Genomic DNA, 12,640 nt, shown 5'->3' with positions numbered 1-12,640 from the left:
CCATCATCAACCTCAGTGAGTAGATACACTTTCACTAGTAAAGATAATAATGTAATAAAATGCAAATAATTTGTAATACAATTATTACAAATGAAGGTAGTGTGTATGTGTAGTGCAGTAATACTGTTAGAGCCCTAAAAACGTTCATTTACAGTAATACTTTATTTAAAGCTTTATTTCGAGAAACTTTGTGTGTGTGTGTGTGTGTGCGTGTGTGTGTGTGTTTAAATTGTAATTAGCCTGTGTGTGACATTTGACTTATTTAATGTTGTGACTATTTTAAAATCATCATTCATCCCATACTTCTCTGTCTATAACTGATTTGGGTGATCACATCAAAACTCTAATATTCAGATTCCAGCCTAAAGTTCTTTACTCATTTCAGTTCTTCTAACTCATTTTTATATTTCTTAGCCAACTTTTAAAACCCATTTTCACTATGCAACTGGTAAACACAGTAGGATGGACCACAGTTGTGCCACACAAGAACAACCATAACATTTGACTGGACTACCTCTATGCGCTGGTGCTTCAGCATCAGTGTAATCGTTGCATTTGTTTTTTTTATCTTTTATTGTATATCCACTGTTTACTTCGATAATATTCTAAATAAAGTATCAATTAATTTCCATATTTAGAAGGTAAAAATAGGAATTATGCACTTAAATCACTAATTTAGGTGGAAATCAGTTTTTTTTTATTTAAGCCTAATTTAGTTTGGGTTTTTCCTTTCTTGCCCACTGGGAGTTCACTTCTATGTATTTTATTTAGTTGATGTCTGTGTGAAGATCATTAACTGAAGTTTATAAATATGTCCTCACACATAGACAGATGAAATAAACCCTTTATTTTTCTATTCATAATACTGAGGTCATCTTGTTGGCCTGCATGCAATTATAATAAATGAATATCACATTTTCATTGCTGGTATTACTGCCTTTCTTTTTAAAATACTTGCTATAATAGAAAGCTTCTTCCCTGGATGATGTGATGTGATCTGTTCAACCCAACCTGTAAATATTAGATCTGTTTGTTCTTTAAAATGACTTGTGTGTGTCAGGGTATCTAAATAAACTGTAGAACGTGTCGTGTGTCATAGCTCTTATATACTCATAATAATTGTGAATTGTTGGGGTTTACAAAAAGCCTCCCTACAGAAACCAGTATCCACACCAGTATAAACAATCCAGACCAGTTAGGAGCAGTTCCTCTAATAGCTCAGAGCCTGGCATATAAATATGTCATTTTGTGTAAGTATTAAGTGTTTTATGTTTAGACTTGCAGGGTTTTAGCCCAGGACCACCAATCTGAGACCATGGGTTGGACCTAATGATGGAAGAAACACGGAATCTTAAGCTTTCAAGTAGTTGAGCAAATTTCACTTTGATAAAAAAAAAAAGTGGTTTTCATTTGGGTGGCGCAGCGGGTAGAACTGTCATCTCACACCAAGAAGGGCATGAGTTTGATTCCCCGGCCGGGCGACAAGGGTCCTTTCTGTGTGGAGTTTGCATGTTCTCCATGTGTCTGAGTGGGTTTTCTCCCACAGGTCCAAGAGTTAAACTTAAACTAAATCAGACCAGCAATATACTGTGTGAACACTGACATCTGTCTGTACAGCAGAGGAACTGCAGTATTATCATAAAATGCCCCACACTTATATTTCATCAATGTCTTTCTCAGTATCATCATTTAGTTTGTTACCTGGCTGAGCCATACATGTACCACTAACTTTAACTACTGGCACTGTAAAGCATTACTTCAGGTCCTTAAAACTGTGAATTATACGTTGTGCTTGTTACAGATGTGCAGTATGTATACGTGGAAAAAAAACCTGATATTTGTGTTGCTAAATTGCACCCATGCATAACTTGTAAATAATTCTTGAGTTATTTGTTTTTTGCTTTTATTTTGTTGTTGTTTTTTATTGTTTTCATTGTTTGTAGATGCACCTTATTACATCTTATGGTTAGTCAGTTATTATTGTTAACAAATATTGCTACAGAAATAATGCGTACTGTTTAAATATGAATATAACAAATGAAAATGCAGCGTTTATACAGAGCAAACATTTATTTGTAGGCATATATCAGAGACAGTGCAATGCATATGAGAGTTTTTTTCCCTTTAAAATAGTACAGTAACAATATCAGATCTCTGTCAGATAACAAGCACAGTTAAGCATAATTGAAATATGTTCAACACTTTATGACCTCATTAGAAATACACTTTTTTTTTTTTTTTTTTACTGTTTATTGTTTTCCACTTTTTTGTTATTATAAAAGCCCAGCTTTCTTTTTCAGGTCACTCTGACGCCACTTTGGCAGGCGCTGAAAATCTTTTTTGGAGCAGCCAAGTAGACTCTCGAAGTCTGCTTCACTTAAATAGTCCTGAAACAGAAGTAAGCAATAAAATAAAGGCACATTCCCACTGACCTCAACTCTTATATATTCATTTAGGTTTATAAAATAATACAACAATGTTAAAATTAATCTTGTTCAAGCTGGGGGATAAATAATATTGTATATTTAATATATGTACAGTACAATAAAATCAGACTTGTTTCTTGGGTAAGAGAACAGGGTCAGCTATTGTGTGACACCCCTGGAGCTGTAAGGGTTAAGGGCCCAACAGGCACTGCATGGCAGAGCAAGGATTTGAACCCACAACCTTCTATTTGGTAACCCACATAATATTTTCTAATACATTTTATAATGTTTTGTTCAGACTTATTCAGATTTTTGATATCTAAGACTTTTGTTTACATAAAACTAGTCTATAATTTTACGCAATTTGCAAAACCTGAAGGATTTCTGGTCCTAATTATATTTAATTTTTATCAAAGTAATTATTGACTTTTTTTCAAGCTGAGACTCCTGACATGCACAGCACCTACCTCTCGTTTGTCTGGGTCCACTGTGGGCGGCAGCTTATTAGCATCTTTATTAAGAAGCAGCTCAGGATTCATCGTGCTCGGGTTCATGACAGTGACAGGAGACCCACTGGCTCGACTGCTGGAGCCGCTGGAGTTGCTTAAAGCGCTTTGAGATTTGTTGATCTGAGGGGATGAGGGCCCTCCAGGGGCACTGCTGTTTCCACCCGGTGACTTCTTGTTCAAGGCCACGTTGTTTAGATTCTGTAGAGCATTTCGTCAGGTTCAGGTTATTTGATGCAGAAACAAAAGGGTTGGAAGGTTAGTGAAAGTTTTACATCAATTTTAACATCAACTGTTATCAGAGGCATAAAAACAATCATACAGACATAAACTCTCCATAGACAAACAGAGGCGACAGAACAGGTTTACTAAAGCGTTTACTGACTTTTAATTTGGCATTGACATAGGACGCTGTTTTTAAAAAAACGAGCAGCTGCAAACAAGCTCAAGATTATGATGTGATTAAGATCTGTAGGTGCTGGCTGGAGTGGACCAAAGCACACCTCCACTGGACTTTGGAGCAATGGAAACCACCTTGCTGTCTATGTTCAAATCAAATCAAGGTTTGGTGGATGCCAAGTAGACACTTTGCACCTCTTAGCTTTGGTAAATAAAAGTATTAAAGCTAGATTGGCCTTCTATATAATTCCAAACTTGTAGTAAAGGTTTTGGGGAGCGTTCCTTGCTGTGACTACAAATTGCAATGCCCATAAATATATAATTTACCAAGTATGATGTAACATAACAATTTGCACATGTCATTAATCACATACCACAGAGATCTGTGAAACCGATCCTGATCCACACACTTTAGTTTTCATCTCCTCATACGATAAACCTCCCTGTAACAAATGTAGAATATTAGTTAGGCTCTTATAGAAAATACTTGGATTTTATAAAGACATACAGTTAAGGAGAAGAGTTTACACACACATTTGAGAAACATTTATGTGATTGCATGCAGATGTTTTTTCTCTTATTGTTGAATAAATAGAACACACTACTTTCTATTCTGGATTCTGGATGTGCCATGCAGTGATTTGCCAGTACTGTAATGTAGAAACAGTGCAGTTTATTGCTTATTGTTTACTGTGTGGCTCTGATTGTTGTTTCTTGTTGCATTTCTGTGGTTCTAGGGTTCCATCCGACCACGTGAACAAATCTTTTCTCGTGTGCCAGATTGTGTTTTCCTCCTGAACTTTCTAAAATACAAAACCACCCCCAACAAGAACAAACCAACAGGCAGTTGTTTGGAAAATGATCTTGGAACGTTGCCTAGAAATAGCTTCATGGGACATTTCTAGAACTATATTCCTCTTTGTAAAACATGTGACAGTGCAATAGTAGGGGCAATTGAAATAGACTGGCTTATATGGGCACAGAGAAGTTACCTCCTGTTGTTATTCATAATCAATAGCAAGGAAATATGAGGCAATGACACCAAGTTTAAAGGCATTATAGATTGTTCCAGACTACCAAATGCCTATAGTAGGGCCAATTGAAATAGACTGGCTTATATGGGCACAGAGAAGGTACCTAGAAGTTACCTCTTGTAGTTAGCCATAATCAATAACAATTAAATATGAGGCAGTGGCACCAAGTTTAAAGGCATTATAGAACTTTCCAGACTACCAAAACAATCATTTAAGTTGCTGTATGTTTATTTTTAACCTAGCGCATTTTGTAGAAATTGAGTACAAGTATGTCTTAACCCAGCAATCCTAAAAAAGAGTAGTTAAAAATCCCCAAACTAAATATTAAATATTGTGCAAAATTCATTGTTTTATCCCTTTTGTTTTGATTAGACATTTGCAGCGCTATCTTGTGGTTCCTCGCTGATATTCCTCTCACTTACACTCCACTTGTAGGGGTCCCAGGCGTTAAACCATCCCGTGAAGGTTGGTGGCTCATAGCCCTGTTTTACTGAGATGATCGGCGTCTGAGGGTCCCGGCCTGCCGGATGGCTCTTCAAATACTCGATAACGCAGCTGTTAGACTCCTGTATCTCATACTGATTGGCAGAGTTTCCAACCCACAGGAAAATCTGAAACGGACACGAGAAGCACATGAGTCTCCTGTTTTTGGACCAGAACGTGACTGCAGAACGTGGCTTCTTACAAACCGACCTCGTCCCATGTGTCCAGCAGCATGACGTCGTCTTCGTCCAGGTCGTCCTGATTGAACTGGCCCACCTCAGTCATGCGAAATCGGCCTGTTTGATTGGAACATTCGAAGAGTCGAGGACTGTGTGCCGACACTTCTTTCTCAAGCCTTGTGGAAGTAAATAAATGTTGATTAAAGAGTAAGAACCACTAAAATGTTTATAAAATTGAGAAATGGTGTGACTAGGATTTTACCTCTTGTCACTGGCATATGGGGCCTTTCCACCCAGAGCTACCCAAAACTGAGCTGGTTCTTGCCCTTCCATTACAACCTGTTTCTCTTGCTGCGACAGCACATCGGCTACAGTCTTCCCCATCTCACGCTCATCACCACTGCAGCCCTATTAATATTCGAACAAATCATGAATTATTATTATTACTTTTCTATTAGCTTAATTCATTCAACTATTTCATCCCAGTCTAGTCTGGAGACGATAATACACCCAGAACCCAGGACCCAGGCAAGAGTTGCTGAGATGTGCTGCAGAAATACCACCTTGACTTTCAAAGGATTGTGGCACTGCAGACAAAACAAGAATTACTTACCTTGCCATACCACATGTACGTTATGTTGTTAGTTTGAAGCAGGAAGACGTCGTTGCTGTTCAGTGATGAGGCTCTGGCTGGCACCTCTGTAGCCTTGGTGTTCATTTCAGCCGATCCTTTCACCTGGAAAAGCCTGGCCCCGGGCATGGGGTTTACTACACCGGGTTTTCCTGTGCCACCCTTAAAAAAAGAAAATAGAAGATTAAACACTGATAAAAAATAATGCTTCAGCATCCCGAGTGGTAACCAGCAGGATTGACCAATAGAGGGCGCTAGGATGCCACCCACAGCCCCTGATCTGATCACAGAGAGCCTGATTATCACACCTCCCTTCCGACACGTGTCCAATCCGAGGCTGCTTATTATCATCAGCCGATGTTGGGTAATGTGTATGGAGAGACATGCTATGCATCATGTGACCCCCCGCCTCGCTCGTACCAATGCAAGGACAAGTCCCGGAGATGAGGAACAGACTCGCCCCACACGTTGTACGAACACATGCCACTTATTTGAAATACCAGTAAAGAAACTGTAGAAAGCAACTGGCAAAGAACCAGACAAAGTGATTCAGTGTGGTACCACGTTTGAAAACCAACTGCATGGTTGCTTACACCACTTACCTCATAGATGATGAGTTTTCCCTTGAAGATGGCCAGGAAGTGGCGTGGCTCTTTGCCCATAGTCACCCTGACCTGAACAGGAGCTCCATTATACCTGTTGTCCACATTCACAGCCTGGTATGCACATGCAGTTATCTCATCCTGGGTGGCATGGCGACCCTATAAATCACATCATGATAGATCATATCATATATCATACATTTGGTTCAGTACTCAGTGGGAAATTCGAACCTATGATTTCAGTTTACTGCCCCTTACCAGCCACATGTAGAGGACGTACTGGGGTTTGTTCGCTTTGTGGTAGGTGTAAAGCACTAGATAACAGTCGCCACCATAAAACTGTCCGTACATACTGGGTGGGACTTCCTGAAGCTCTAAGTGTTCGATTCTCCAGACCTGTGCAGAATAAACAACAAAGACAAAACTAAGCATTGCATTTTGTTTCCAGATGTGTACAAACATGGTGACCATATATGCAGACGATATATATATATATATATATATATATACAGTGTATCACAAAAGTGAGTACACCCCTCACATTTCTGCAGATATTTAAGTATAACTTTTCATGGGACAACACTGACAAAATGACACTTTATCACAATGAAAAGTAGTCTGTGTGCAGCTTATATAACAGTGTAAATTTATTCTTCCCTCAAAATAACTCAATATACAGCCATTAATGTCTAAACCACCGGCAACAAAAGTGAGTACACCCCTTAGTGAAAGTTCCTGAAGTGTCAATATTTTGTGTGGCCACCATTATTTCCTAGAACTGCCTTAACTCTCCTGGGCATGGGGTTTACCAGAGCTTCACAGGTTGCCACTGGAATGCTTTTCCACTCCTCCATGACGACATCACGGAGCTGGCGGATATTCGAGACTTTGCGCTCCTCCACCTTCCGCTTGAGGATGCCCCAAAGATGTTCTATTGGGTTTAGGTCTGGAGACATGCTTGGCCAGTCCATCACCTTTACCCTCAGCCTCTTCAATAAAGCAGTGGTCGTCTTAGAGGTGTGTTTGGGGTCATTATCATGCTGGAACACTGCCCTGCGACCCAGTTTCCGGAGGGAGGGGATCATGCTCTGCTTAGTATTTCACAGTACATATTGGAGTTCATGTGTCCCTCAATGAAATGTAACTCCCCAACACCTGCCGCACTCATGCAGCCCCAGACCATGGCATTCCCACCACCATGCTTGACTGTAGGCATGACACACTTATCTTTGTACTCCTCACCTGATTGCCGCCACACATGCTTGAGACCATCTGAACCAAACAAATTAATCTTGGTCTCATCAGACCATAGGACATGGTTCCAGTAATCCATGTCCTTTGTTGACATGTCTTCAGCAAACTGTTTGTGGGCTTTCTTGTGTAGAGACTTCAGAAGAGGCTTCCTTCTGGGGTGACAGCCATGCAGACCAATTTGATGTAGTGTGCGGCGTATGGTCTGAGCACTGACAGGCTGACCCCCCACCTTTTCAATCTCTGCAGCAATGCTGACAGCACTCCTGCGCCTATCTTTCAAATACAGCAGTTGGATGTGACGCTGAGCACGTGCACTCAGCTTCTTTTGACGACCAACGCGAGGTCTTTTCTGAGTGGACCCTGCTCTTTTAAAACGCTGGATGATCTTAGCCACTGTGCTGCAGCTCAGTTTCAGGGTGTTGGCAATCTTATTGTAGCCTTGGCCATCTTCATGTAGCGCAACAATTCGTCTTTTAAGATCCTCAGAGAGTTCTTTGCCATGAGGTGCCATGTTGGAACTTTCAGTGACCAGTATGAGAGAGTGTGAGAGCTGTACTACTAAATTGAACACACCTGCTCCCTATGCACACCTGAGACCTAGTAACACTAACAAATCACATGACATTTTGGAGGGAAAATGACAAGCAGTGCTCAATTTGGACATTTAGGGGTGTAGTCTCTTAGGGGTGTACTCACTTTTGTTGCCGGTGGTTTAGACAATAATGGCTGTATATTGAGTTATTTTGAGGGAAGAATAAATTTACACTGTTATATAAGCTGCACACAGACTACTTTTCATTGTGTCAAAGTGTCATTTTGTCAGTGTTGTCCCATGAAAAGATATACTTAAATATCTGCAGAAATGTGAGGGGTGTACTCACTTCTGTGATACACTGTATATACTGTATATATATACCTGGACTTCTCCAGAAGCATCATCCACCATACGCTCCTGTGCAGCAAGTTTAGGCTCGGCGTGAAGTTCCATGACGTCAAACTTGGTCTGGTCCACTTTGGCTGAGAAGAATTTCACATAACACGTTACACTAATGTTTGTGCAGTCGTGCATAGCTGGTGTGTGATGAAGTGATGAGATGAGTACCTATCTTCCCCCTGGTGTAGGTGGTTCCCAGGCCCTGAGTTTGTCTCGGCTCAGACCAGGACTTGAAGAGTTGCTTGAACATGGCAGACTCTCCACCTTCACTCATCACGTCCACGTGAGTGCTGGGAGGGTAGTTTTTGGCTTTGATGAAACCCTAAGGAGAATTAGGCAAAGCTGTGGTGATGCTTACAGGATAGATCATAAAACATTATGTGACTGGCATAAAGAGTCACAAATTCCAGTATTCAAGGCTACAAGGGTTATCAGTGGTAGCCCAATAAAACCTAATTAAATTAAATTCACACATAGAACCACGCGCCTACCACTGCCCGCTCCATTGCTGAGAGTCTCTCCTCCTTAGTGGCCTTCTTTCCTTTCCACACTGCCAGCGATGTACCTCCTACATCCAAGATGTAGCACTCCTGCCAAAAACACAGAGGGTTTACAGCCAGTAACACAATAACAGACTCAAAGGAGCTGAGATTACGTAGAAGATTTGCTTACCTCTGAATTCAGAAGCTTCTGTGATAGTGGACTTGACGCCACTTCCTGTATTATCAGCTTACCACTGGAGTCTGATACCCTGTAAAAACAGAAACGAACAACATAGCATCACTGATTAACATGAGTTGGGTGTTAAGACAGACGGAGCTGAAACCATCCCGGTGAAAGTAAAGGTGTGGTCCCAAGATAGAACAACGATATTATTCCCTAGTCAAAGAAGAACAGGAGATATACCCAAGGTACCGGGTACTATTGTGTCTAGAGGAAAAGAGCATGTACTGTATTGTATATATTCCACATATTGTACCATAGGAGCAATTATTTACCCTTGTATGCCTTAAATACCCTGAAGAAAAAGACAAAAAAAGTAAACACCCTGGGTATTCTAACGGAACACAAGGACTATATTTAAGGTACCCTGGAAGAAAAGCAAAATTATACCATTTTGGAAGAACAAGGGTATAAAAAGTGCAGGAATATAGACGACGAATTCTACAAGAAGAGCAGGGATGTATTATAGGTGACATAATCAAAGTGCAAGGCGGGAATATCATTTACATAATTAAGATTATACTCTACTCAAGGAATTAGATACAGAGGGACTTCATTGTGGTGGAACAGAAATGTACCCTAAGTACATACAATACTAGATGAAGAGCTAGATGAAGAATATACCCTATGATTCCTGGTAGGGAGGCATGGATATGCCCGATGTAGCCTTTTGGAAGAGTTGGGATACACCTGTGTGAAAGAGCAGGAATATTTGCTAATGGAAAAGCAGCAATAAAGCATCATGGAAACGCAAGGATTTGCTACAGGATTGTGGGTGAATAACAAAGTACAGTTTTAGAAGAGTAAGGCTATATGATATGTACCTTAGGGGGAAAAAAACAAGAATATATCCTTGGGAAGATAAAAAAACTTAGTGGAAGACATCTTAGTGGAATAGCAAGTCTATATCCTATGCTAGAAGAAGAGCATTGGTATATTATTGGAAGATATAAAAGACCAGGCCTCTATCCCAGTATCCTGGTGGAAGACTAGCACTAACTACTAACTCTAACTCTAAATATTCAGTAGAAGAATAATGTCATATCCTACATAGCTTACAGAAAGGGATTTGTTAAACGTTTCCTAGTAGAAAAGCAGAACATGGACATGCACTAGGGTTTTCATTTAATAAGCAGAATTAACCCTGTTTTCTGTTTGACAGGAGGGACATGCATCATTAGGATAAGCAATTTCTTAAGAAGAGCTAAACCCTTGGGAACCTCTAGGAAGAGAAGAGATACCTTGCTCTGCATGTATTGTAGTAAGAGACCAGAATATACCCTACATAACTTTCCATCATATTACAGCAGGATATGCCTTAGGTCCCCCAAAGCAAGAGCAAGTACATGCCCTATGAACTCTGGAGGAAGAGTGGACGTACATTAGATACCCGAGTACAAAAGCAGGCATGTACTTTAATCAAACGTATATACACAGTCTAGTTATGTACTGTACATACTTTAGTATACCAAAAAAGGTAGATTAAAGTCATTTAGCCCCATTTCTTGAGTGGGAATTTTTATTCTGGTATAAAAAGTAACACTTTACCTTGCTATCTGATACACCTTTTACTTTTGATTGACTTTTAAAATGACATTTGTGTGACTTAATGCTTTTCTTATTTACAAAAATGCAGGATTGTGAAGCGGCAGTAATGACAGTAAATAAACCCCTGAACAGTGCTTACTTACTGGTAAAGTTTAACATTTGAAAGCTGGGACTGGTCTGCTGTCGGATCAGGGACAGCTTCTTTTAAAGGCCCGCTCTTCTGACCCAGGACCGCCGTCATGATCTTCATCAGTTCTGGGTAGGCTTCTTCTTTTTCTCCCTCCACTATTGCGATCTGTGTTCGACCCCCTCGCTCTCGATTCCTGATGTCCTGTGCTAGCAAACACCCCTATAAAGAGCAAGTAAACATTTACACGTAAAAAAAATAGTAATCCAAGCAGGGGTAAATCACAGTGGTGGATACCTTTTGCAGACTATATAGGAAGAGTCTGGGTCCCGCACCATCACCATCTGACCCTCCCTTCCTCAGACACGGCCAATCGTGTCTCTTAGACACCCAGCCAGGTTCTATTTTGTTCTATTATGGTCTGTTTATGTTAAATGAAACCTGCTTTACCTTTAATCTCTCCGGTCTGTTGCTCTGAGGTCCATTCCACTGGATGATGTTATTTCCCATGTCCAGCAAGAAGACATCTCCAGCATTAAAGCTCTTCCAGGACAACTCCACCTACAGACAGAAGCTCAGATTCATCCGCTGTGGCATTTTAAACAGTCTAACACCTACTTTTACTTTCTTTACTGCGTCATTTACCTCTGTGGCGGTCACATTCTTGCGGCCTTTGACATGCAACAGACGCAGGATGTCGTACGCATTGGTAGTGACATGCTGGAATCCCGACCCCACGCCTCCTTTCTTGTATCTGATGAGAAACATATGAACATCAGGTGGGCATCTATTTTTTAACCACACCTGCCCCTCAGTATGACAGAACTGAACTTACATGATGCCATTTTTGAAGTAGCTCTTAAACTTGACTGATTCGCAGCCCTGAACCTCACGGTGCTGCATCGGACTACCACCCAAACACTCATCCAGCTGGGACACGTAGATGGCTGCAGCGCCCTGCTCGTCCTGAGAGGCACTGTTACCTATCCAGTAATGGATGTCCATGGAGCGAGATGTGTCTGTGCCACCCTGTCACATAACGACACAAACACGGCCTGAGATGTGAGAACGAATGAAAACAATGCTGTGTTGAGCTCAATGAAGCGAAACGTAAGCTACTTACATAGAAAACAATGTAGCAGTCTCCTTCGAAGAAATTCCCATAGGCCTGCTCTGGCACAGGAACCATTTTCATATTCTAGGCAAAATAAAGGTGTAATTATTTAAAGAAGATACCTTATCTATCTATCTATCTATCTATCTATCTATCTATCTATCTATCTATCTATCTATCTATCTATCTATCTGTCTGTCTGTCTGTCTGTCTGTCTGTCTGTCTGCATTGCTGTTTGCACATTTTCCAGCCCCAGCAGAATGTTACAAAAAATAAAGTTGCAGGAATCACTGAATGTGTGTCCCTTACAGGCGTAGGTAAAGGGAGACTTTGCTTACATTGATGGTCCATATCTGTAGACCAGGCTTGTATTTAATGTCTTTAAACATGTCCGGGAGTTTATCAGACATCCTGCTGTATCCTAAGAGCAAAGGTCAACAGAAATAAAAACTGTTATATATGTTACAATATGCATCATTAGCAAAGAAAAAGTTCAAGTAAAATCATCCTTCTAAATATATCTATAGAAAATATCCTTCTATTTACCCAACACTTGTTTTTCTTATTTAATTAATATTATTATTATTAACCACGTTTACAAAAGGGTATATGTTTTTTAATGAAACATATAACATCATACTCTTTGAAGATTTGTGATGGCATGGGGTACAGAGTACAAT

At 40.3% G+C, this 12,640-nt stretch overlaps 1 protein-coding gene across 1 annotated transcript; it reads right to left on the bottom strand.

The window, feature by feature from the left end:
- Positions 1 to 2,234: 2,234 nt before the first annotated feature.
- On the bottom strand, positions 2,235 to 12,370 carry vill (villin-like). Its single transcript, XM_062985293.1, has 19 exons — positions 12,299 to 12,370; positions 11,970 to 12,044; positions 11,682 to 11,875; positions 11,492 to 11,600; positions 11,297 to 11,407; positions 10,863 to 11,068; positions 9,121 to 9,199; positions 8,940 to 9,038; positions 8,617 to 8,770; positions 8,431 to 8,531; positions 6,519 to 6,656; positions 6,261 to 6,419; positions 5,641 to 5,820; positions 5,290 to 5,435; positions 5,059 to 5,203; positions 4,788 to 4,976; positions 3,706 to 3,774; positions 2,894 to 3,133; positions 2,235 to 2,387 (listed from the first exon to the last, which is right to left on the bottom strand). The coding sequence occupies exons 1-19, from the start codon at positions 12,368 to 12,370 to the stop codon at positions 2,274 to 2,276; spliced, it is 2,580 nt and encodes an 859-aa protein (XP_062841363.1). The 3' UTR covers positions 2,235 to 2,273.
- Between the last annotated feature and the right edge of the window lie 270 nt (positions 12,371 to 12,640).

Source organism: Trichomycterus rosablanca, chromosome 23, assembly GCF_030014385.1.
Source record: "Trichomycterus rosablanca isolate fTriRos1 chromosome 23, fTriRos1.hap1, whole genome shotgun sequence".
NCBI lineage: Eukaryota > Metazoa > Chordata > Actinopteri > Siluriformes > Trichomycteridae > Trichomycterus > Trichomycterus rosablanca.
The sequence above is the reverse complement of the archived record's forward strand: the minus strand, read 5'-3'. Positions and strand labels throughout refer to the sequence as shown.

What these genes read in the sequence shown, in the direction of transcription:
- vill (XM_062985293.1), bottom strand. Translation starts at nt 12,370, where the DNA reads ATGTCTGATAAACTCCCGGACATGTTTAAAGACATTAAATACAAGCCT. An exon ending in CCATATGCCAGTGACAAGAG is followed by an intron (nt 5,204 to 5,289) that starts GTAAAATCCTAG and finishes TACTTCCACAAG; the next exon opens with GCTTGAGAAAGAAGTGTCGG. An exon ending in CGGTTTCACAGATCTCTGTG is followed by an intron (nt 3,134 to 3,705) that starts GTATGTGATTAA and finishes AATGCTCTACAG; the next exon opens with AATCTAAACAACGTGGCCTT.